This window comes from Eschrichtius robustus, chromosome 6 (assembly GCF_028021215.1).
Source record: "Eschrichtius robustus isolate mEscRob2 chromosome 6, mEscRob2.pri, whole genome shotgun sequence".
Lineage (NCBI taxonomy): Eukaryota > Metazoa > Chordata > Mammalia > Artiodactyla > Eschrichtiidae > Eschrichtius > Eschrichtius robustus.
In genome coordinates this window covers 86,421,284-86,448,632 of record NC_090829.1, presented here as the reverse complement: position 1 = coordinate 86,448,632, position 27,349 = coordinate 86,421,284, and the positions used below count along the sequence as shown (strand labels likewise).

The following is a 27,349-nucleotide window of genomic DNA, read 5'->3' as shown; positions in this document are numbered from 1 at the left end:
TGTAAAAGAGGAAATCGACAGTAACACAATAATAGTGGGGGACTTTAACACCTCACTTACACCAATGGACAGATCATCCAAACAGAAAATTAATAAGGAAACAGAAGCTTTAAATGACACAATAGACCAGATAGATTTAATTGATATTTATAGGACATTTCATCCAAAAACAGCAGATTATGCTTTCTTCTCAAGTGCGCACGGAACATTCTCCAGCACAGATCACATCTTGGGTCACAAATCAAGCCTCAGTAAATTTAAGAAAATTGAAATCATATCAAGCATCTTTTCTGACCACAATGCTATGAGATTAGAAATCAATTAAAAGGAAAAAAAAGGTAAAAAACACAAACACATGGAGGCTAAACAATACGTTACTAAATAACCAAGAGATCACTGAAGAAATCAAAGAGGAAATCAAAAAATGCCTAGAGGCAAATGACAATGAAAACACGACGATCCAAAACCTATGGGATGCAGCAAAAGCAGTTCTAAGAGGGAAGTTTATAGCTATACAAGCCTACCTCAAATAACAAGAAAAATCTCAAGTAAACAATCTAACGTTACACCTAAAGGAACTAGAGAAAGAAGAACAAACAAAACCCAAAGTTAGCAGAAGGAAAGAAATCATAAAGATCAGAGCAGAAATAAATGAAATAGAAACAAAGAAACAATAACAAAGATCAATAAAACTAAAAGCTGGTTCTTTGAGAAGATAAACAGAATTGATAAACCATTAGCCAGACTCATCAAGAAAAAGAGGGAGAGGAATCAAATCAATAAAATTAGAAATGAAAAAGGAGAAGTTACAACAGACACCACAGAAATACAAAGCATCCTAAGAGACTACTACAAGCAACTCTATGCCAATAAAATGGAAAACCTGGAAGAAGTGGACAAATTCTTAGAAAGGTATAACCTTCCAAGACTGAACCAGGAAGAAACAGAAAATATGAACAGACCAATCACAAGTAATGAAATTGAAACTGTGATTAAAAATCTTCCAACAAACAAAAGTCCAGGACCAGATGGCTTCACAGGTGAATTCTATCAAACATGTAGAGAAGAGCTAACACCCATCCTTCTCAAACTCTTCCAAAAAATTGCAGAGGAAGGAACACTCCCAAACTCATTCTACGAGGCCACCATCACCCTGATACCAAAACCAGACTAAGACACTACAAAAAAAGAAAATTACAGACTAATATCACTGATGAATATAGATGCAAAAATCCTCAACAGAATACTAGGAAACAGAATCCAACAACACATTAAAAGGATCATACGCCATGATCAAGTGGGATTTATCCCAGGGATGCAAGGATTCTTCAATATATGCAAATCAATCAATGTGATACACCATATTAACAAATCGAAGCATAAAAACCATATGATCATCTCAATAGATGCAGAAAAAGCTTTTGACAAAATTCAACACCCATTTATGATAAAAACTCTCCAGAAAGTGGACATAGAGGGAACCTACCTCAACATAATAAAGGCCATATATGACAAACCCACAGCAAACATCATTCTCAATGGTGAAAAACTGAAAGCATTTCCTCTAAGATCAGGAACAAGACAAGGATGTCCACTCTCACCACTCTTATTCAACATAGTTTTGGAAGTCCTAGCCACAGCAGTCAGAGAAGAAAAAGAAATAAAAGGAATCCAAATTGAAAAAGAAGAAGTAAAACTGTCACTGTTTGCAGATGACATGATACTATACATAGAGAATCGTAAAAATGCCACCAGAAAACTACTACAGCTAATCAATGAATTTGGTAAAGTTGCAGGATGCAAAATTAATGCACAGAAATCTCTTACATTCCTATACACTAATGATGAAAAATCTGAAAGAGAAATTAAGGAAACACTCCTATTTACCATTGTAAAAAAAAGAATAAAATACCTAGGAATAAACCTACCTAGGGAGACAAAAGACCTGTATGCAGAAAACTATAAGACACTGATGAAAGAAATGAAAGATGATACCAACAGATGGAGAGATATACCATGTTCTTGGATTGGAAGAATCAATATTGTGAAAATGACTATACTACCCAAAGAAATCTACAGATTCAATGCAATCCCTATCAATTTACTAATGGCATTTTTTACGGAACTAGAACAAAAAGTCTTCAAATTTGTATGGAGACACAAAAGACCCCGAATAGCCAAAGCAGTCTTGAGGGAAAAAAACGGAGCTGGAGGAATCAGACTCCCTGACTTTAGACTATACTACAAAGCTACAGTAATCAAGACAATATGGTACTGGCACAAAAACAGAAACATAGATCAATGGAACAAGATAGAAAGCCCAGAGATAAACCCACGCACCTATGGTCAACTAATCTATGACAAAGGAGGCAAGGTTATACAATGGAGAAAAGACAGTCTCTTCAATAAGTGGTGCTGGGAAAACTGGACAGCTACATGTAAAAGAATGAAATTAGAACACTCCCTAACACCATACACAAAAATAAACTCAAAATGGATTAGAGACCTAAATGTAAGACCGGACACTATAAAACTCTTAGAGGAAAACATAGGAAGAACACTCTTTGACATAAATCACAGCAAGATCTTTTTTGATCCACCTCCTAGAGTAATGGAAATAAAATCAAAAATAAACAAATGGCACCTAATGAAACTTCAAAGTTTTGCACAGCAAAGGAAACCATAAAGAAGATGAAAAGACAACCCTCAGAATAGGAGAAAATATTTGCAAATGAATCAACGGACAAAGGATTAATCTCCAAAATATGTAAACAGTTCATGCAGCTCAATATTAAAGAAACAAACAACCCAATCCAAAAATGGGCAGAAGACCTAAATAGACATTTCTCCAAAGAGCACATACAGATGGCCAAGAAACACATGAAAAGCTGCTCAACATCACTAATTATTAGAGAAATGCAAATCAAAACTACAACGAGGTATCACCTCACACCAGTTAGAATGGGCATCATCAGAAAATCTACAAACAACAAATGCTGAAGAGGGTGTGGAGAAAAGGGAACCCTCTTGCATTGTTGGAGTGAATGTGAATTGATACAGCCACTATGGAGAACAGTATGGAGGTTTCTTAAAAAACTAAAAATAGAATTACCATATGATCCAGCAATCCCACTACTGGGCACATACCCAGAGAAAACCATAATTCAAAAAGACACATACACCCCAATGTTCATTGCAGCACTATTTACAATAGCCAGGTCATGGAAGCAACCTAAATGCCCATCGACAGATGAATGGATAAAGAAGATGTGGTACATACATACAATGGAATATTACACAGCCATAAAAAGGAACGAAATTGAGTCATTTGCTGAGACGTGGATGGATCTAGAGACTGTTATAGAGAGTGAAGTAAGTCAGAAAGAGAAAAACAAATATTGCATTATCGTATTAATGCATGTATGTGGAACCTAGAAAAATGGTACAGATGAAGCTGTTTGCAGGGCAGAAGTTGAGACACAGATGTAGAGAACAAACGTATGGACACCGAGGGGGAAAGCCATGGGGGTGTGGGGGTGGTGGTGTGATGAATTGGGCGATTGGCATTGACATGTATACACTGATGTGTATAAAATTGATGACTAATAAGAACCTACTATATAAAAAAATAAAATTAAATTAAAACATTAAAAAAAATAATTTTAGGAACTATTTATTTTAGTTCTTCAAACAGAAAAACTGCCTGGAGATAAGTTCTCTTTGGTAAGTTTATATTTCAACACATGTATCTATTTTATATACTATAGAGATATACACAACATGAATTGAATAAAAGCTCTAAGAAAGATCTGTCATTTCAAAAAAAAAAATGAAGAAATAAAACTATCTCCATTGACAGATGACATGTTTTTGTGTATATAAAATCCTAAGAAAACCAATAAAAATGTGCGAGAACCAATAAATAAGTTCAGTAATGTTGCAGAATGCATGATCAAAATACAAAGATTACTTACATTTTCTATACATTCACAATAAACAATCTGAAAATAAAAATTAAAAAAAATTCATTTACAATAGCGTCAAAAAAGAATAAAATACTTGGGAATAAATTTAACAGAAGTATAAGACATGTACTGAAAGCTACTAGACATAGTTGAAAGAAATTAAAGGAGACTTAAGTAAATGAAAAGAATCTCATGCTCATGGATTAGAAGACTTAATATTGTTAATATGGCAATACTCCCCAAATTGATCTGCAGATTCAGTGCAATCCATATCAGAATACCAACTGGCATTTTTGTAGAAATTGACAAGTGGATTCTAAAACTCATATGGAAATGCAAGGTACCCAGAATAGCAAAAACAATCTTGAAAAAGAAGAAGAAAGTTGGATGAATTAGTCTGTTAGGTCTGCCATAAAAAAATGCCATAGGCCGAATGGCTTAAACAACAGAAATTTATTTTCTTAGAGTTCTGGAACCCAAAGGCCCCATCTCCAAATACATTGGGAGTTGGGGTTTCAACATATGGATTTTGGGGGGACACAATTCAGAGCATAGCAACTTCATTTAACCTTAATTTCCTCCTTAAAATCTCTGTCTCCAAGTATAGTCATATTGGGGGTTGGAGCTTCCGCATGTGAATTTGGGGGAATACAATTTGGTTCATAACATTGGAGGACTTAACACTTCTTGATTTCAATGTTTACTGCAAACCTGCAGTAATCAAGGCAGTATACCCTGTGTTTGGTTCATAACATTGGAGGACTTTCACTTCTTGATTTCAGTGTGTACTACACATCTGCAGTAATCAAGGCACTATACCTGGCAAAAGTCTAGACATAGATTAATGGCATAGAATTGAGAATCTAGAAATAAAATCTTAAAATTAATTATCAATCATAAATTGATTTTTGACAAGGTTACCAAAATAATTCAGTGGGGAATAAATAGTCTTTTCACCAAATGGTGCTGGAATAACTAGATATCAACATGCAAAAGAATGAATTTTAACCCCTACTTCATACCATATACAAAAATTAACTCACAATGGATCATAGACCTAAATGCAAGGTCTAAAAGTATAAAACTCTCAGAAGAAGCTGTAGGCGTAAATACTCATGACCTTTGGATTAGACAATGGTTTCTTAGATATGACATCAAAAGCTCAAGTGGCAAAGGAAAAAAATAGATAAATTGGGTTTCATCAAAATTAAAAACTTTGTGCTTGAAGGAGTCCATCAAGAGAGGGAAAAGGCAACTAACTCATGGAGAGGATATCTGCAAGTTATATATCTGATAAGGTATTTGCATCCAGAGTTACATATCTGGAGAGGAAATATGTGCAAGTTATATATCTGATAAGGTATTTGCATCCAGAGTTATATATCTGGAGAGGAAATATGTGCAAGTTAAGAGTATATAAAGAATTCTTTTTTTTTTTTTTTATAAATTTATTTATTTATTTATTTATTTTTGGCTGTGTTGGGTCTTCGTTTCTGTGCAAGGGCTTTCTCCAGTTGCGGCGAGCGGGGGCCACTCTTCATCGCGGTGCACGGGCCTCTCACTGTCGCGGCCTCTCCCGTTGCGGAGCACAGGCTCCAGACGCGCAGGCTCAGTAGTTGTGGCTCACGGGCTTAGTTGCTCCGCGGCATGTGGGATCTTCCCAGACCAGGGCTCGAACCCGTGTCCCCTGCATTGGCAGGCAGACTCTCAACCACTGTGCCACCAGGGAAGCCCATATAAAGAATTCTTACAACTCAACAAGAAAAAGACAAATAGCCAATTAAAAAGTGGGCAAAGGATTTGAATTGTAATTTCTCCAAAGAACATATACAAATGACCAAGTACACGCAGAGATGCTTAGTGTCATTAGCTGTTAGAGAAACATAAATCAAAACCACAGTGAGATACCACTTCACACCCACTGGGATGGCTAAAATAAAAAGACAGACATTACCTAATGTTGAAGATGTGGATAAACTAGAGCCCTCATGCATTGCTGGTGGCATTGTAAAACTTGGAAAAATTTGAAAAACAGTTTGGTAGTTTCTCAAAATGTTGAATATAGAGCTACCATATGACCCAGCAATTCCATTTCTAGGGCTGTATGCAAGAAAATTGAAAGCATATGTTGACACAAAAACTTGCAGTCAAATATTCATAGCATTATTCATAGTGGCCAAAAATAGAAACATCAACAGATGAAAGTATACATAAAAATATACAAAATGTGTATTCATAAAATGGAATATTATTCAGCAATAAAAAGGAGTGAATTACTGATACATGGTACAACGTGGTAAACCTTGAAACATTATGCTATGTGAAAGAAGCCAGTCCCAAATGAACACATATTATATGATTCTGTTTTTATTAAATGTCCAGAATAGGCAAATTCAAAGAAGTTGAAAATAAATTTGTTGCCAGGGGGAGGGAGGAATGAGGAGTGACTGCTAATGAATTTGGCCACCTTTTTGGGTTGATGAAAATATTATAAAATTCGTAGTGATAGTTGTACAACTCAGGATATGCTAAATACTACTGAATTGTATGCTTTTAGAAAAGTGAATTTTATGGTATGTGAATTATAGCTTAGTAAAGCTGTTATTTGTTATTTAAAAAAATTTTTTTAAACAGACATTTATTTCTCTATAGCCATTATTTTGTTAAAACTTTAAAAAAGATTTTTATTTTATATTGGAGTATAGTTGATTTACAATGTTGTGTTAGTTTCCGGTGTACAGCAAAGTGATTTAGTTATATCAATACAAATACATATATCTATTCTTTCTCAGATTCTTTTCCCATATAGGTCATTACAGAGTATTGAGTAGAGTTTCCTGTGCTATACAGTAGGTGCTTGTTGATTATCTATTTTATATATAGTAGTGTGTATCTGTTAATCCCAAACTGTTAATTTATCCCTCCCCACCATCTTTCCCCTTTGATAAACACAAGTATGTTTTCTACATCTGTGAATCTGTTTTGTAAGTTCATTTGTATCAGTTTTTAGATTCCACATGTAAGTGATATCATGTGGTATTTGTCTTTCTGTGTCTGACTTACTTCACTTAGTATGATAATCTCTAGGTCCATCCATATTGCTGCAAATGGCATTATTTCATTCTTTTTTATGGCTGATTAATAGTCCATTATATATATGTACCGCATCTTCTTTATCCCTTCCTCTGTTGATAGACATTTAGGTTGCTTCCATGTCTTGGCTATTGTAAATCTTGCTGCAGTGAACATTGGGGTGCATGTATCTTTTCAAATTATGGTTTTCTCTGGATATATGCCCAGGAGTGGGATTGCTGGATCATATGGTAGCTGTATTTTTAGTTGTTTTAAGGAACCTCCATACTGTATGCTTTTAGAAAAGTGAACTTTATGGTAAGTAAATTATAGCTCAGTAAAACTGTTACTTTTTTAAAAAATGGTTTGGGGGAAGAGTAGAGATTTCCAGCTGATAAGAAAGGTTCCTTCTTTGCAGCAGGAGCTTAAACACCACTGGCGGAAACTTGACCTCCTCTCCTCCCCGCTACCCAGCTCAGCTCCTCACTGGAGTGCACAACTTCTGCCTAAGGGCTCTTAGGATTGAATGACTTCCAGTTTTTCAGGGAGCTGCTGAGGTCTGGGTCTTTGAAACAGTGCTCTGCTCGGATGCTTTCACTTTGCAGGAGTGCTGGGGGACTCAAGGTGATCTGGAAGTTGGGAGATGGAGGAGAGAAGTGGGTGGGGGTGGGGGAACTTGCCAAGCACAGACCCTCCTCCCTCCTTAAGGGAACGTTTAAGGCTGACAGGGCAGCCCCAAGCCCAAGCTCCCCCCACCCCCTTGAGTCTTTCTTGGAGTTTGGGCGCCCAGTCTCCCCATGCCCATGCTCCTAACCTGGGAGATGCTTAGGGCGGTGGGCCCGCGGGTGCCAGGTCCAGCGGTGCATGGCAGCCACCTGGGAGAGCACCGAGCAGATGTGCTAAGGCATGAGCCCCCCGCAGCTCCACTCTGCCCTACCAGGTCGTGCTGCAGGACGGGGGCTGAAAACTCCAGTGTTGCTCTAGGGACATGGCATGGCTAACCCTGCCCCCAAATACCAATTTTTTTCGAGTACTCTGGGAATCCCCCAGGTGCATTCTCTCACGCTAACAAGGAACCAAAGACTGCTATGCAGCCTACGTTTGGTTATACCCTAGATCTGAGTGTCCTCTGCAAATCACTTTTGCGCTTATCACACTCGAGTAAATTGGGATGCATCCTCACGAAAACAAATACCTGTTGGGAAATGATAAAGTTCAGGCTTACAGATGAGCCGGGGAGAAACTGAGATCTGAAATTTAATGAAAAAAGAAAAAAAAAAAGCTCTTTGAAGTGGGAGGAAGAGAGGGAATTCCAGAATACTTCTGAGGCCACCATAGCCAAGAAATGTCTTGTATGCTGGCTGGGAGTAAAATCTAACCCTCTTTGAAAAGATCCTCATGTCACCCATGTTCTTGATGTGTACATGAGGAGTATCACCATCTTTACTGTAGTTATACATTTCAGATCTTTGGATTATTTGGTTATCTTTAACATTGAACATGCAACTCTATTTCAAGTGGACACTATACTCTTTTTTTTTTTTAAATTTTTTGGCCATGCTGCTCGGCTTGCGGGATCTTAGTTCCCCCACCAGTGATTGAACCCGCAGCCTCGGCAGTGAAAGTGCGGAGTCTTAACCACTGCGCCGCCAGGGAATATCGCTATACTCTCATTTTAATAAAGAGAACGGTTACCATTTCTGCTCTATACTATGACAAAAATCAACCTTTATGCATATACTATATGTTAAGTACTATACAGACCTTAATGAAAGTTGAAGGTGAGATCTCAGGTTTAAAACTGTCCTAATTGGAATTTTGAACACTGTAGAATTCACCCAGAAAAGGAATTAGAAAACAAAATCAACAACAAAGCTACCCTTCCTGTGTTCTTCTAGTGATCTTTGAAGAACAATTCTTTTTAACATGGTAATATGTATAACAATAATAGTAACTCCCACTTAGGAAGTACTAGGTGCCAGGCATAGTGCTAGGTGCTTGGTGTAGTCTTAGTATTGTCTGTAATTTTACAAGCCTCAGTTGTCTTCTAGTTTTTTAAAGTGATAAAGCCACATTGGTTAGATTCCTTGATCTTTTGTAATACTATTTTGTAAAAGAGAAGGTAAAAACCAAAATTCATAAAATACACAGCCTAACTACAAAATTCTAGAAAACAACACAAGTAATTTGAATAATAAATTTTGTATATATTCAAACTACTTTAGGGAATTTAAGTTCAGAATATTATAATCATGTTTACTTTTAATTAGGGAATTTGAGAGTAAAAGTAAATATGTGTTACTTTTGCTTGCTGTTTGCATAATAAAGCCTTAAAGGCATAGCATATTAATCTAGATAAAAGACTATTCCAGTAAGATTGATTAAGACAATAGAATGATGTTAAATCTGTGTGTGTGTGTGTGTTTTATTTAATTCTCCAGTAAGATAAATCTACAAAAGGGGAAAAAGCTGGAGGCAAATATGGTGCCTTTGAGAAAGAATGCTTTTAAAAGTACATTTTTTTTTTCATTCGTAAGGTTCCTCTGATGCATTGCTTCAGAAAGGACAGTTTATTTCAGGTATTTGAGTTAGCTTACCATAAGTCTTCAATGTTTAGACGTGTCTAAACTGTCACCATGTCATTCATGCTGTAATTAATAGCACTTCAGCTTATTCACAACCTTTGAGTTTAGCACCCTTCTTGCAGATAGCACATTGAGTGTTTGAGATTTGTGAGGCCAGAAGACTGTGGCAGCTCCATTCTCGGTTACAAACAATTGATGTTTACTGACTTTTGTAAAGAACCTCTCAGCCCTTCCCCACGCCAGACCTCCACTTCTTGTTTGAGTTTAAGCCCCGCCCCCTTCCATGTTTTGTATCAGAGCCAGGCCGTCTTCCCGCCTGTTTTTGTATGGTCCACAAAGTAAGAGTGGTTTTACATTTATATTTCATGGCAATTATATGAAATTCAAATTTCAGTGTCCATTAATAAAATTTTATTGAAACACAGCCATGCTCATTCTTTATGTGTTGTCTGTGGTTGGTTTCACACTACAGAGGCAGAGTTGAGTAGTTGCAACAGAGACTAAATGGACCACAAAGCCTGAAATATTTACTCTATGGTCTTTTACAGAAACAGTTTTTTAACCTCTGAACAATACTAAACCAAACTCATCTTTTTTTGAAAAAAAAAAATGCATACCTGCTAATGTTAGCTTCCTGCTTAATACCCATCACCCTTGGATAAAAATTTTTAATTGTTTATAGAGACTGTATGATCTGGCCCCAGCCCACCACTCCAGCCTCATTAATACTTTTATGTTTCTAGTGATATTGTCATATTATGAGATTTAGGATTACTCATGCTAATAATACAGGCAGGATGTGTACAGAATGAAATTGTTCTTTTTGTACTATTTTTTCTCTGAGAGATATAATAGTGGTATCTCTTGCCAGTACACGGGGGCTACTGGGAAGCTAGCTCTCCATGGAAATTTAAGAGTACATATTGAGAGTGGATGTTTAAATCCAGGGCCTAATAGAGCAGAAATCTGCACTCATTTTAAATTCTAAAGCTTAAAGAGACAGAATGGCTTTCAGGCTTATTCCCAAAGGCCAGAATTAGGAGGCATGTGTCAGAATTAGGGAGGAGGTTATGAGGGGTGTTTTGTCAATGTATACAGACCCACCCTCTTCCAATTTTGATACATGTCACTCCATCTTCTATTTTGGGAATCTCTAGTTGAAGGATGACAGGAGTGTATCTGTTCCTCAAGTGGGTTGGGGAAAAAAGGATTTAAAACAGTTTACTGATTGTATTAGTATATATAAAGAAAGAATGTGTTGGTCTGAAGGGGGCTTGGCCAGACTTAGGCCAAGAACTTAAGACCTAGGCCAGAAAAGCAAAGTCACAGAGGCAGACTTTGACCACTAGAGAAATGTACAAAGATGGGACAGAGATGAATCGTCAGGCTCCATCAGTGTCACAGTAGTTTTAACTTTAAAACTGTCTACCTTTGCTCTGACTTCATGCTTATCATGCAAATTTCTGATTACTAGTCTGATTTCCAAGGTATTCAGGTACCTGGATGGTAGAATGAACGAATTCTGATGATTAGAAAAGATCGTTCCCCTACTGTGCATTAGTATATTTACTACGGAGCATGTACATGCAGCTTGTGAGTGTGGCTGGTTTGAGTCAGCTGATCTGAGTGCATCTCTAGGATGTCAGCAGTGCTGAGGCCATTCTGCAAACAGTGGTTAGTTTATCAAGTTAGTGTCGCCTTTGAGACTTTCAGGAGAGTGTCATACAGCTTTTTCCTGCAGACTCCTCAGCCTTATCAAACCTCTTATTCCTGCTTATGCCCCTCTCCAATGATTCTTCCTTTTGGAATTACTTGGAAATCTAGAAGTTTTCCAGTAGTCCTATAAATCTAATAAGTACCATATTCAAACCTACCAGGAAAAAAAATGCAAATTGCTAAGTATTTTAGTCACATATTCTATATAATAACCTGGCAGTGTAGAAGTATTAGTATTTGTATATTGTTCCCTCTTTTTTTTTTTTTTGTTCCCTCTTTTTTACCTTTCTGGTTGGCAGAACTCCCCCACCTATTTTCCCTTGGTCAGTGAAGTATACCTCCTCCTCCCCAGTCACCCAAGCCAGAAACCTGGTGCATCCTTGTTTCTTACCTCTTCTTTGCCAACATGTCATGTCGGTCATCAAGGCCCTCATCATTTCTAGCTTGAACCATTACAGTAGTCTCCTAAGGATCTCTTTTTAACACTCTCATCTGTCCTTTAGGTCAGGGGTCCCCAACCCGTGGGGGGGTTGTTAGGTTCCTGTTAGGAACTGGGCCACACAGCAGGAGGTGAGTGGTGGGTGAGCGAGGGAATCTTCATCTGATCCTCCCCATTGCTCACATTAGGTCCCTGGTGCCAAAAAGGTTGGGCACTGCTGCTTCAGGTTGTTACCAAAAAAGTAGTCGTTTTAAAAGTGGATCTTTTAAAAACGCACTTCTGAACTTGTTGCTTTTCTATGTGTAACTAGTAGGTGGCTTTTTATATTTAGCGTGGAATACAGGCTTTGCATGACCTGGCTGCTTCCCCCTTCCCCACTGACTCTTTCCTTCTTCCTCTCTGTGTCTTCCTCTCCCCGCCCTCCCCAGTGATGGTGAACTGGCTTGCCAGGCCGCTCCACTTCTCTGCACACTTGCATTTGGTGTACTTGAGTTCATCTTACTTGATATTTCAGCAGCATTTCACACCATGGCACACTCCCTCTATTTTGAAACACCTTCTTCCCTTGATTTCCCTATCATTCTTTCTGAACTTTGCTCTACCTCTCTTGTATTTTTCTGTCCTTTTTTCCTCCTCTTCCACTCAGCCTTTGCATGCCAGACTTTCTTTGGGCCCAGCCTTAGGTTCTGTTTTCCCTCGTAAACCTACTGAGCTCAGCTCTGCTCCATATCCAGTGGTTTACTATAAGGGATTTTTATATTTAGCAAAAGTATATAAAAATCATTTACAGTACAATTAATGTGTATTTTTCTCATAGCTATTTGGTTACCATGGTACAGTGAGGATATGTATCTACGGTTTAGGTCAGTAAGACCTGCCATAATATGCCAAGAGCACTGGTTTTTAGGGAGTAAAAGCTAGCCCCATAGTGAGCTGTCTTCAGTTTGAGCGAGTAGTATCCTCCAGTGTCGCTTTGGTACCTCATTCTGCTGTTGTATAAAATGATAAGATTTTAGCAACCCTACCTCCCCCCAAAAGGTTGATCCTTGCAGTCTATCAAGTAGCGTTTGACATGTCTACACACTTTACCAGACTAGGTGGAACAGCTAGGTAGCTGTTTCTAGCTAGGTAGAAATTAGGGCAAGATTTGATTTTTCATTTAGAAGAAAATTTTTCTCCTGGGAAATAAGTTAGAACTGGTAGATGAGACTCTCTATAGTGTTTATTATAGTCCAGGTAGGTTCCTGCCAGGAAATTATTCTGAATAAAGGAAAAAATATTTCTAAAGGAAAGAATTATTGAGTAATCAACATGTAGACTTTTCAGTGATGAAAGATATGCTGACTGCTTCTTGGAATTGCTCCACCTGAATAGCTCATTCTTCTTGACATTTCCTGACATTCCATTTACAGTACTCAAGAGTTGCAATCCTTGATAGTCATAAAGGGTTAATGCAGGAGTCTGATGGGGATGTGACATTAGTACTGAAGAAGTGGGGTATGAAGAAGCGATGACATTGCCAGAATTGAATAGGAAGTATTAGCATGGAGAAGAAAATTTAACCCTTAATATATTTAATTTTAAAAATGAGATTAAAATCATATTGCAATAAGCATTTTACATAATTGAGCATAGGCAAGATATTTTCACTTGCATTTTTTGTTTCTAATCAGTGTGTAGAACAGAAGAAATTGGGAACTGTCTCTTTAATAAAACCCTGTTTACCTACCCTCTTCTAGTAGGAGTGGCTTAGGAACCTGTAGAGTGAGGTGTAACTTCCAATTCTGCATTCTGAAGGGCAGCCTTGGATAAGAGTGCTGATACTACAAACCAGGAAGTGACAAATAATTTGCCTTAAATTATAGTAGAACTTGTCTTTTATAAGGAAAACTTCTCATAACAAAACTAGAAGATTGAAGCATGGTTGTCACTAAATGTTTGGAACTCTGCTGCAGATAAAGACTTTGCAGCGTACTTAGAATACAAAGCTTTCTGGGCCAGAAATTGATCTGACTTTTGAGCCTTATCTGATTACTGCTTGATTCGTCTTTATTTTGTTCAAGTGCTCAGCAGGTTGAACGGGGAGCCTTCCTCCCCATTGTTAGCAGGTAGGTGGTCAGCCTTTGTTTAAAATTTAAGTTGTTTTTTAAGGTTACTTAACCCTGGTTCTGCTGCTGATTATTGGAAGAATTATGAATATCAGTCTGGGTATATGTTTTAATGTTTGAATATTCAGCATGGCTGTAAATAATCATTTTTGTGACTTTGTGCCAACTTTGTAGAAAAAGTCATTTTTAACAAATTAGCAAATCTATAAGGTGACAAATTAAATGAGTTCTATTTTGTTTTCTATTAACCTTATATGTTTAAATTTAATTAACAGATTAAAAGTCTATTGAAATTACTCTGCTATTAACTTCCTGATAGTATTTGATAATATATTTAAAACATTTATTGATGTAGTCAAATAAAATTGTATTTTTGTTGTTACTATTTTACTTACAAGTTTCATTTCTTTCACTCTTAGAAAGCTGTCTGAGTGTTTAGCTCATTGTTTATCTACTTGCTTTAGTTTGTTTTTGGAATACTTTGATACCTATTATTTCAGAAGACTTTTTATAAAAGGTTAATCTTCCACAAGTATATTGAAATATTGCTTGTTTCTCTTTATAAAGTTAACCATGCATTTATGACACTAAAATTGTTTCAAAGATAACATCTTTGGAATATTGAGCTAATTATTAGTATGAGCTAACTGCTATTGTGAAAAAAAAAGAAAGCCGTTACACAAATGGTTCTTCTGGAGTGGGAATCAGAAATGTGTGTGGGTACCTTTAGGATCAAGAACAGTGGTTTCTTTCTCTACCACTAGTGATCCTTTTTATTTTTCTTCTATGGACACTATGCTTCAAAAGACTTTTTGTCAACCACATAAGTGGTGTATATTAAATAATAAAATGTTAGAACATTATCGTCTCTTAGGGATACATTATTTCCAATGAGAGTTTCTTATCAGCCTGAGATAACCACTCTAGGTTAATATGATTCAGCCCCGAACGAAGAGGCCTGACATTTTACCTAGCTTGAAAAACTTTATTGTAGGTAACTGTTTGGATATTTTTGACTTTTTGAAATACTGATAGTAACATCTGAAGTTTCAACAACTACTCTTATGGAATCTTAGTCATCTGGGAACTAGCAGTCTAAAGTGCAGAAATTCTGTTCTTAATATCTTTGAGTTTCCATGAAATGTAATGAAGGTCATCTAGTGTAATGTAACAAACAAAGGTACCATAGCTACTAGACAGAGAGGAGAAACAGGGAAAAAGAAAAAAGGAAATGTGGTATTTGTCATTGGGAATGTCTGCGAGGAATTCAAGGTGTCTGTATGTTTTTGCCCCATAAAATTTCCCTATATTTATCCCTACTATTTACCCACTTAAAATTTTTACTCTGATTAGTCTGATAAATTGATAACTGACTTCAAAACAAATATTGCTTATGTTTTTCATGTATTTTATTCTATATTTTTATGTAGCTTCCCTCTCCCAAATTTTTTTTATTTCTCCATTTCCTCTATTCATGTCCTTCCTTCAGCTTAGCTGAAGACCCTTCTGCAATGTGAAGCCTTATCTGATCACCCTAAACCACAGTAATATTTCTTTCCTTTAGATTTCTATATCATGTTGATTCTACCAGTTCTTTAGTACATAATAATGATATAGCTTGTCATATTTAACTTTTACTTAAAAGTTTGCAGTGTTTCTTCAATTAAATTATAGTTGTTTGAGAGCAAGTAGGACATCATTTTTATCCGTTTTAGCATCTAGTGCAGTGATACACATGTGGTAGGTTCTAAATAAATATCTGTTGAATGAATGAGAGGTGTAAAGAATCTTGCCAACAGTTGCTTCAAGTGTTATGCTGCCTCCCTCTACCTTGCTTAATTATGTAATTAACCATCTATAATGTTTCTAAAAATCAGACTGTTGGTTGTCATACTGTTATTGTTTTTGTTTTCCTTTGTAACACATGCATTTTTTATATTAGATTATTTAACACTGATATGATACCTACAAAGAAAGAACAAGCTGGACTTTATTAAAAATAAATAAAAATAAAAACGGAAATATTCTGAATTCCAGACTCTTGCATTTTATATTTTAGGAAAATATAATTTAAAATTTACTGATATATGAGGTTTCAAATATAGTTAAAATATTCAGATACATTATGAATTAAGGGGAGGGATTCTGAACTGATGTTTGGTATTCTGAATGGTGATCCAGTCATCCTGATAGACTGGTTGGATTGCAGAATTTAAATCACAGATTAGTAATTGCCAGAAACGATGAACAAATTATTTTATAAAAAGAGGGTTTTAAATGTCTTACACCCATTGACAGTAGTTATTATATTACACACTTTAAAATCATCATCTACCTATTCCCAGTATCAACTATGTCAGATACGTTTTGTTAACCCACTTTTTATAGATACAGAAAACTGATATCTAGAAAGGTGGGATAACAAAGCCATACACTAGTAACTGCACAACAGGTCATTCTGACTTCAGAATTCATGTTTTGAATCACTATGTTGTATACTATGTTATGTTTTCCAATAGTCAGGGTAATCTTTCTGTCATTCTAGAGCTTGACCAGACAGGAATTCTGGCAGCTGCTCCAGCAGAACTATGGCACTGAGCTAGGCTTAAATGCTGAAGAGATGGAGAACTTGTCCCTGTCGATTGAGGATAATGTGCAGCCAAGGTACTGCGAAATGTTTCGAAATGCCAAGATTTATTAATCATTAATCAAAGCAGAATTATTTTAGACTTTACTAATTCAGGCTTTCTATTTATTCACCATCCAGTGAAATTTGCCTCTTGCTTCTCTGTAGTGGAATGAGTGAAAGGTGAGGACAGTGAATAGTTTGTTAAATTGGTAAGCAAATACAGGTCAGATGAGGAAATGTTAACTTTGTAACTGTGTCACCTAGGATTTGCTTAAAGCATGGGGTTAGTAAACCTTTTTATTTAGGATATGGAGAAGTACCTAGTGAAATCTCTGCACCTATAGATAACAATAAAGAAAATTAGCTGGAAGATATTTTAAGGGATACAAAGATAATATGACTTTTCCTCAAGGATACCCTAGCATAGTACTTGACATGTAGTTGGCATTCAATAAATATTGACTGCATTAATGAAAGGAGCTTATAACGCTACAGGGAATGCAAATAATTTTAATACAGGGTTGAAAATGATAAGGGCCAAAAAGAGCAATAGATAATGTGGGAAAAATTCAGAGTGGAGAGAGATTATTTTTGACTGATGGGAATTCACTTGGAAGAGTGGACATTATTATTAACCTGTACAAATAGAAGTGCGTTTTGTCCAGTGGTAATTGAGGTCAGAGCAATAAAAACAACTAAGGATAATACATGAAAATTCTAGAGCAAACATTATGCCAAGTGAAAGGAGCCAGTCACAAAAGACCACATATTGTATGATTCTATTTATATGAAATAGAGTCCAGAATCAGTAAATCCATAGAGACAGAAAGTAGATGAGGAGTTGCCAGGGACTGGGAGAAAGGGAGAGTGGGCACAGGGCACTGCTGATGGGCACAGGGATTCTTTTGGGGTGATAAAAATGTTCTCAAATTAAATAGTGGTGATGACTGCACAACTCTGTAAATCACTGTATTGTACACTTTAAATGGGGTGAATTTTATGATATATGGATTATACCTTAATAAAAAATCAGGTGAATTATTTATTTAAAAATTCTGTAGCAAATAAGTCTTAAGATGGAAATCTTTCAAAGTCTCATATGTGTACAAAAATTTTATTCTATCTAGATAAGTCTTCTAGTTATACTGATCCTATTTGTATTGTGTCAGCTCAGCGTTAATATTTTACAGTCTTTTTTACATGGTTACACGTGTATATTTTATTAGGTTTCTGTAAAGTTAAAAATTTCCATTGGACTACTCTCCTTGTCAAGTTTACTAGGCTTGGGACTTCCCTGGATCCTCATTCCCTCTTCTACTATTTTTCTCATTCTTCCAGTCTCTGAGAGAAGCATATCTACCTCACGCCTGTGTTTCCTCAGCTCTTCCATCTTCTTTCTTTTTACTTTCAATCTTTCCTTCACTCTCCTTCCTCTTTTTTTCTTCATTTCTCCACAATCCACCTCCATCCTTAAAATCCTCAAGTACAGACCCTCAGCTGGTGGTCCTGTCTCCAGGAGCCGTTTTCCTTGTTTGGTTCCCTCCGAGTCCTGCTATTCTGCCTGGCCAGGAGTAACTGAGTAGTAGACCTAAGTATTATTTGGGTGGAGTAGAATAGGCTTTTTTAGCTTTTCTGTCTCTTTGTCGGGATAATATGGATTCAGATGTCAGGCAGCCACTTTATTTTAGGAGAGCCTTAAGTCTAAACATAGCAATGATTACATGGGAATGCTAATTGCTCAATAAAGTTGAGGTCTGGAAGTTAGATCCATTGTGCTGCTTTTATATTTAATACACTTTCCTGTTTTTCCCCCCACTCTCTGAAAGAGGAAAAGAAGGTCCCAAGACATTTATTGTAATCTTGTCCCTATGACCATTTGAAAGCTTTTCCTTTAACCTTAGGAATTCCTGTTCTCAGGAACGAGAAGAACAAGAAGGGAGGCATGGATTGATGGATGGGCTCTGTGCTCAGACATCAGGAGCTTCCCCTTCCTGGAGGGATGTGTCATCTCAGCTGGGACGGAATCTGAAGGAAGGAGATGAGATCTAGAACTGCCTTCCGGTGTTGCCTGGCATCCAACTCAAACACCTACCCTGCACCTTTCGAAGCTTCTTCATTGTCCACAACTGAAATTTAAATAAGCAATGTTCATTTTATTAGTTGCTGTTACGGCCACTTGTACTTGGTTAATTTCTTAACGGTTTCTGAAGTTTATAAAATCTTATATGAGCGTATTTTATTTTCAGCAGTGAAGTCAATTTGCATGTGATTTAAGAAGATAGCTTTGTTATAAGTAGAAGCTTATTTGTTACATTACAAAAAAAAAATTTGTTGTCAAAATGCTTTATAATAGAAAAGGACCTCAGTGAGGAGGCTAAATCAGCTATTTGTGTGGAAGTGACCTTGTTTATGTTTCTGTGATGTGTTTCTTACAGAAGTCCAAGAAGAAGCAGCTTGGATGGCTGTGGGGAGAGAGATGAAAAATTATCCAAGCCAATCAGTTTTACCCGTGAATCAATTAGTCGGGTTTCAGAAACAGAGTCAATTGATGGAAATCCACCAAAAGTGGTTAGTATATGATATCCCTTTTAAAATCTGTCTGATACTGCCATGTGTTCATCATAATGGAAGAGCAAATAAAAATACAATATACAAAATGTTTAAAAACTTAAGATGTCAGGCTGCTCTTTTATTTTAGGACAAGAGTTTTAAGCCTGTAAGTTGCAGAGGTTTTATGGGAATAATATGTGGTTCTGTTCAGAGCTGGATATGGTGCAGAGTTACCAGGCAGCTCCCTGAGCATCAGTCTGTAAGGGGGAGAGACATCATTAAAAATATAATAAGGTGGAGAAATTCATAGTTAGCAGAATTTTTCCCATAGTAGGTAGTGTGCGTAGTGGAAAGAATCTGTATTGAAGGGGAGGTGAGAACTCTGAACACCATGGTTGAATAACAATAGATGCTTGTTAAACTGATTACTAAAGTAGGCACATCCAGTTAATTACTGAGCTTCATAGTTATTCTTTCTTTATTTTTTCAAGTATTATTATAAGCCCTTCAATTTTTTTTAATTTCAGTGAGTTTCTGTCACTTGAAGTCATTATTATTACTACTTTTTATACTCAGTTTGTCCCCTCTGCCAATGGGAGCCCCTTCAGGTTGGCTCCTTTGTCCTTTTGAAATAATCAATAATCTTTGATGACTCCCTTTCTTTCTGGTACAGTAATGTGTCCCAGGCACATTTTGTATACTTTCTGTCCCAAACTTAGTATCAGCCATTTTTTCTAATGAGCCATAGTTTTAATGAAGAATGGTACTTAGACCACATTCTGAGTGCTAAGAGTGTACAACTTTTGTTCTTCTGACTGGGGATGCAAGTTTGGAGCCAATACTGAATTTCTTGTTTTAGATCAGAGCATTGACTTCACATCCTACCTCTGCCACTTGCTAACTGTATGACCTTAAAGAAATTAACTTAATTACTTAACCTTTCTATGCTTTTGTTTTCTCAACTATAAGATGAGGACACTAATACCCCACAGGGTTTTTTTAATAAGGACTAAATGAATTAATATATGTGAAAATGCATTGAACAGTCCCTAGCACATATTAAGTATTCAATAATCATAAGCTATTATGATTGAAGGTGAATCTGTGTGTGGCCAGCAGTGGACCTTTTCTACCTTCTCTCATGGAGCTCCCAGCATCTGCTGTGAATAAATGCTGGGGAAACATTGAAACAGAATATATTTATGTAAAAGGCCACCAAGTTATAAACTTGTCTCAGGCAATCATCACGCACCTATCTCAGTCTGATTTTGTGTTGTGGATTTCATGTAAAACTTATTCATCAAGAGACCCTTAGGAACTTACTGCTGGTGTAAGGGAGGTGATTCTGAATGCTAATCCCCTTGTACGTTCTCAATGAGAAGACCAAACCACTCAATTTTGGGGTGGTAACAGGACAGGGGATCTCTTGCAGTCCCCTCCTTTTACAAAAGTCTGACTTGAGGACTGGGTTCTCAGAACTACTAATATTTCTTGGGTCCTTCCTACAGCCTCTTTGACAATGCCTTCTGTACCTGCTCTTGGGATAGTTAACCTGTTGGTCCTTGCTTCTAGTTTTGTCCCTAAAGGAAGTCATATGTTCTCTAATGAAAGGGAATGGAATGTAGAGGAATAATTTAATGTTTTAAGATTGATTATATATTCATTGATGTTTAGTATAGATGTTTTCAGGTTATGGAATACAAGTAATTTATTTTTTTAATTTTTTAAATTTAAAAAAAATTTTCTTTTTAGTGTTTTAGTTTTTTTTTTTTAACATCTTTATTGGAGTATAATTGCTTTACAATGGTGTGTTAGTTTCTGCTTTATAACAAAGTGAATCAGTTATACATATACATATGTTTCCGTATCTCTTCCCTCTTGCATCTCCCTCCCTCCCACCCTCCCTATCCCACCCCTCTAGGTGGTCACAAAGCACAGAGCTGATCTCCCTGTGCTATGCGGTTGCTTCCCACTAGCTACCTATTTTACGTTTGGTAGTGTATATATGTCCATGCCACTCTCTCACTTTGTCACATCTTACCCTTCCCCCTCCCCATATCCTCAAGTCCATTCTCTAGTAGGTCTGTGTCTTTATTCCCGTCTTGCCACTAGGTTCTTCATGACCTTTTTTTTTTTTTCCCCTTAGATTCCATATATATGTGTTAGCATACTGTATTTGTTTTTCTCTTTCTGACTTACTTCACTCTGTATGACAGACTCTAACTCCATCCACCTCACTACAAATAACTCCATTTCGTTTCTTTTTATGGCTGAGTAATATTCCATTGTATATATGTGCCACATCTTCTTTATCCATTCATCCGATGATGGACACTTTGGTTGCTTCCATGTCCTGGCTATTGTAAATAGAGCTGCAATGAACATTTTGGTACATGACTTTTTTTGAATTATGGTTTTCTCAGGGTATATGCCCAGTAGTGGGATTGCTGGGTCGTATGGTAGTTCTATTTTTAGTTTTTTGAGGAACCTCCATACTGTTCTCCATAGTGGCTGTATCAATTTACGTTCCCACCAACAGTGCAAGAGGGTTCCCTTTTCTCCACACCCTCTCCAGCATTTATTGTTTCTAGATTTTTTGATGATGGCCATTCTGACCGGTGTGAGATGATATCTCATTGTAGTTTTGATTTGCATTTCTCTAATGATTAATGATGTTGAGCATTCTTTCATGTGTTTGTTGGCAGTCTGTATATCTTCTTTGGAGAAATGTCTGTTTAGGTCTTCTGCCCATTTTTGGATTGGGTTGTTTGTTTTTTTGTTATTGAGATGCATGAGCTGCTGGAATACAAGTAATTTAGAAGTTTGGTCCTTTTTTTCCTTTTGCACCCAAGAGCAGTAAAGTGAGATTCTCAGATATCATGAATATCCTATGTCACTTACTTTGTTTCATTTTTACTTCCAACAAAGTTGGAAATAACAAAAAGTTAGAAATAACATATTTTCCAAGAATAAAATAGGTTTTTCTTAAGTTATAAAATTAACACTCTTTGTAAAAATTCAGGAAATATAGAAAAATATACAAAGAAATAAAAATTGTCCAGATGCTAACCATTCAAAGATAGGGACTGTTACTTTTCCTATAAGTATCTGTCCACGTTCTTTATAATAGGAACTATATCTTAATTAGAAACAACAGGAGAAATACGTGTGGAAAGTTACTCTACTTAGCATCTAAAGAGACCCTGGGTCAGCTAATAAACCTGTTGCTTCGTAGTGTGGAACTCCGAAATAAATCAAGTTTTGATTTTAACAATACTCTCTGATTGAAAAATCAATCCTCGACTAGGATAGTATAATCCTTTAATAAATTGAGTCCTGGGTCCCGGTTGTTAATTCTGCTTTCTGAGCGGCCAATGGAAACCGGTCTCCTCCCTGGAGCTGCTTCTGTTGTTCAGTGCTGCTCAAAGATCTCATGGGGCAGGAAGTTATAGATACGCTTTTGCTGTCTTTCATCTGCTTATACACAGACAATGCAAGAAAGTACATTGCTGTGTAGTTTATATTTATCACACTGTTCTATTAAGCCTAATTATAATACTGTTCTACTTGAATGCTACTAACATAGCAATAGCATTCATACTTTAATGCCTAGTATTAAATTTATTATAGAAATGACATATCTTTATTAAGCCATTCCCAGAAAGTATGGATAGCAGTATATATTGAATATATTTTAATGCCCAATTCCTTAGTCCCTTAACAGCAAAGCCAACTCTGTTCTTACGGGTTTGCTGTGAAATTAATTTTCCCTTTTAATCTTTTCTCCCTCACTGTACTGTTATGTGACTTTTATCTCTCTTTTTTCTTTCCCTTTCCCCTTTAGTTACTGGTCTTGAGAGATGGGTGAGTTCTCTTCCTTGAGGTGATGGGGCAGGTATTGTCTGGGGAAACTAACTGGGTTTGACTCCTTTCCTTTGCACACCCCAAAGAACTGACTGTTCTATTATTTTTGTCCTTTGTCCCCTTTCTCTTCGACTTAAGTGATTCACACGTTGTTAATTGTCTGTGAGTTCTTTTTTTATGATGTTCTTCATAAATTTATTGTTCATTAATGTATAAGAAGATGACTTTAGGATGGTCTATGTTATCTACCAATATTTTTTGGACTGAATTGGAAATGTGATACAAACATAACAAATTTTTCAAAAAGCAGTATTTCAAAGTGTCTTTATTATTAAAGATCTCATTGTTTGCTTTTTAGGGGTTAGGGAAAGAGGAACCCCAAAGTGAGAAACAGATCAAAAGCCCTTCACTAACTTCAGAAAAGAGGTTAAGTAGACTGTCGTCAAAATCACTGGACTTGAATAAAAATGAATATCTTTCTTTGGACAAAAGCAGCACTTCAGATTCTGTTGATGAAGGTAAAGAATTTCTTATAAATTTTAGTAAAATTTCAGTTACGTCTTTTAATGTTTACTTTTATATTAGGTGTGTGCAAATTGAGCATTTGGTTTTTGCATTAGATACGGTCTCACTCTATAATGAACCAAAAAAGGATGGAAGTTAATAAGAAATAGAGGAAAGGGACTGCTAAATCTAACCTCTCTCCACTTTTCAGAAGCCTGGAATTTGAAAATCTTCATCACGTTTAGCTTTTAACGTCCCAAGCCTTAAGATGGTGGAGATGAAGCAGTAGCAAGGGAAAAGCAATTTTTTTCTTTTTATCCATGACTCATTTGTAACTGGATGTTGTACTTCTTATCTCCCTCACTTGTTTTTCTCCTCCTCCAACCCCCTTCCCCTCTGGGAACCACTTGTTTGTTCTCTCTATCTATGACTCTGTTTCTGTTATGTTTGTTCATTGTTTTGGTTTTTAGATTCCACATATAAGTGAAAGCATACAGTATGTGTCTTTGTCTGACTTATTTCACTAAGCATAATACCCTCTAGGTCCATCTATGTCAAAACGGCAAGATTTCATTCTTTTTTATGGTTGAGTAATATTCCATTGTGTGTGTGTGTATGTATATATATATATACCACACTTTCTTTATCCATTTATCTGTTGATGGGCACTTAGGTTGCTTCCATATCTTGGCTACTGTAAATGATGCTACAGTGAACATAGTGGGGTGCATATATCTTTTTGAATTAGTGTTTTCGTTTTCTTCAGATAAATACCCAGGAGTGGAATTGCTAGATTGTATGGTAGTTCTATTTTTAATTTTTTGAGGAACCTACATACTATTTTCCATAGTAACTTCACCAGTTTACATTCCCACCAACAGTGCACAAGGGTTCCTTTTTCTCCACATCCTCCCCAATACTTGTTATTTGCTGTCTTTTTGATAACAGCCATTCTGACAGGTGTGAGGTGGTACCTCATTGTGGTTTTGATTTGCATTTCCCTGATGATTAGTGATGTTGAGCATCTTTTCATGTGCCAGTTGGCCATCTGTATGTCTTCTTTGGAAAAATATCTATTCAGGTCCTCTGCTCATTTCATTTTTTAATCAGGTGGTTTTCAGTTGTTGAGTTGTATGAGTTCTTTGTATATTTTGGATATTAACCCCTTATCAGATATATTGTTTGCAAATGTCTTCTCCCATTCTAGTCAGCCTTTTCATTTAGATTATAGTTTCTTTCACTGTGCAGAAGCTTTTTAGTTTGATCTAGTCCCATTTATTTATTTTTGCTTTTATTTGTCTTGCCAGAGGAGACATACACAAAAAAATACTGCTAAGAAAGCTGTCAAAGAATGTACTGCTTATGTTTTCTTCTAGAAGTTTTATGGTTTCAGGTCTTACCTTTGAGTCTTTAATAATGTTTGAGTTTAAAAAAATCATAATAAAAATCTTCATGGTGTAACACTATAATTTTACTACTTTCCTTAACCACAAAAAAAAAAAAGAAGAGAAATAGAGATTCAAAAGTAGAGAATATAATAAAAATAAAAAGCAGTTGCTTAAGGGAAACTTTATAGCAAATCATATTCTCTTTACTTTCTCTTGTTAGAACCAATAACCTAGGGCTTGTCATGCTTATCAAGTGGGCATTTCAAGGAATTTTTTTTCTTTTTAGCTGTAAGATTATTGACACTGAAGTCAGTGAAGTGAGGAGACAATGGGAAAGATCTAGGGTAGTGACTACTTTCAAATTTCAAGAAAGGAGTAATGCCAGTGGAGTTTTGCTATACCTGCTTTTGTACCAGCATGTTATATTAATATTCCTACCAGAATATTGGCGATGGGGACGTTGTAGTGCTTTGGATCTGTCCGGCAGGATTGTATTTGCTAGTCCACTTACTGTTCGGCTTAGACCTGGTTTGGGAACCCCTGAAGGCTGTTTACTAAATCCATCAAAACCAAAACTAGATCCAAGGCAAATCTAAGTCAAATCCAAATCAAGTCCAAATCTAAGATCAAATCCAGATCCAAAACCAAACCAAGACCAAATCCTTGAAAACCAAATCCAAATCAAGTTCAACCTTGGTTTGGAAACACTGAAGCATCTCTGATGAAAACTAAACCCACGCTCTTAAAAACGTAAATAAAAATAAACAAGTCCCTAAAATATCATAGAATGCATTAAGAAGACAGTTGATGTGTTCTTTTGAAAAGATAGTTGAGAGGAAGTTTTTTTAAAAAAGAATCGAGCACCAGGAATGACTAGACTCTCTTGGTGTCCTTACCATTCATGCTTGGGCATGCAGTCCTGTGAATTAGTTATCCCCTGCCTGCCTGAACCTCTAACTGTAGGAAGATCTACTCTGGCACCCAGTGGCCAGACACGTAAGTGACAGCAAAATGGGGATTTTTTTTCCCCCCTTCTTTCTCACCTGCTCTTTTATAAGAATGGTCCTTTAAAAAAAATGCCTTACTTTCTTTATTGAGTTCCTATAAAATTAATGTTAATGATTAAAGGATAACATTAAAACTCATATAAGCTGTGTCTTTATCTAGAAATAAACAAAGAATAATAGTGATGTAGTTTCTGTATTGCATATGAGCCCTAATCACCCATTTTTAGAAAATGGAAGATAAAACAAATTGTGTGTCCTTAGTTACTCAATTAAACTCCAAATTACCTAATTTTCTTGCATACCTACCTAATACATTTTTCACACATCCTCAAAATACTATCAATATCTGGTTTCAGTTTTATTCATGTCCAGGTCCTTCTCATATTTATGTCTCAATTTTCCCACGATTTCCACTGGCCACTTTCAAACTTACATGCTTGAAATAGTATTTCTTCTTTATTGGAAATAGTAACCTGCTACTAATTTGAGCAGTGTTCCTTTCCCCATTTAGAATGCCACCTGCTAGCTTAATAAATTTCCAGCAATATTATTGCTGATGTTATTTAGGTAGGAAGCTTTAAAGTACCATGAATTTAATAGATAAATAATCCCAGGGACTTCCTTGGTGGTCCAGAGGTTAAGACTCTGCGCTCACAATGCAGGGGTCCGGGTTCGATCCCTGGTCAGGGAACTTGATCCCGCATGCATGCCGCAACTAAAGATCGTGCATGTCGCAACAAAGATTCCCCATGCCGCAACTAAGACCCGGCACAGCCAAATAAATAAATATAAAAAAAAATAATCCCAGATGGAAATAGTTTGTTTCATATCCTTACTTCCTCAAACACATTTACATACAAAAAGTATTATTGTTAATTTCCAGCAGCAATACCACAGATTATGTTTTACCAGTCTTGATATAGAACAATTTATCGAATAATGGAGTTTAAATGAAATATGAAGATATTGTATTGAAATATTTATATAAGTGTAATTTATGTCCTTCTTAAATGTGAACAGGAAACTTACTTTTGAAAAATTATAGTTCCAGGACTCCTTAGAGAAATGGCTGCTTCTAGGGCCCAGTTGGGGAATATACAAAATGAACCTGGAACATCTTGTAGTGCCAGAATATAAAGAAGTGCTTGAAAAAGAAAAAAAGAGGCATGTCAAAAGGACATAGGAGTCAACCTGAAAGAGCTTCTAATGGCCGAACAAAAAAAATGTGAGCAGCAAAATAAATGATAATACTGCATTATAACCTAAAGTATAAAATAATTATCCATAAGTCCATACTGATACCAATGATTGAATAAATATATAAATCGGGGAGCAAGCACGAGTCTTCCTTACAGAGTTCCAAATAATATATGTAGATACTCCCCCTTCCGGGAGGTGGAGCTTAATTCTCCTCCCCTTGAGTATGGGCTGAACTTAGTGACTCATTTCTAACAAATAGAATGTGGAAAGAGGAAAATAATACTTTTGAAGTGGAGAAGCCTGCCAGACACCCCCAAGTGAT

General features: G+C 36.4%; 1 protein-coding gene and 1 non-coding gene across 4 annotated transcripts in view; both read left to right on the top strand.

Moving 5' to 3' along the window:
- The window catches only part of GRAMD1C (GRAM domain containing 1C), a 92,007-nt gene that overhangs the window by 42,719 nt on the left and 21,939 nt on the right, over nt 1–27,349 (top strand). For all 3 annotated transcript variants that reach the window (XM_068546726.1, XM_068546727.1, XM_068546725.1), the window contains exons 6-8: nt 16,431–16,549; nt 18,950–19,082; nt 23,287–23,446. In XM_068546726.1, the coding sequence (XP_068402827.1) occupies nt 16,431–16,549; nt 18,950–19,082; nt 23,287–23,446 (412 nt within the window). The remainder of the gene's footprint in view (nt 1–16,430; nt 16,550–18,949; nt 19,083–23,286; nt 23,447–27,349) is intronic.
- TRNAV-CAC (transfer RNA valine (anticodon CAC)) lies at nt 26,447–26,518 on the top strand. The gene has a single exon. It is a non-coding gene; the product is annotated as a tRNA-Val (tRNA).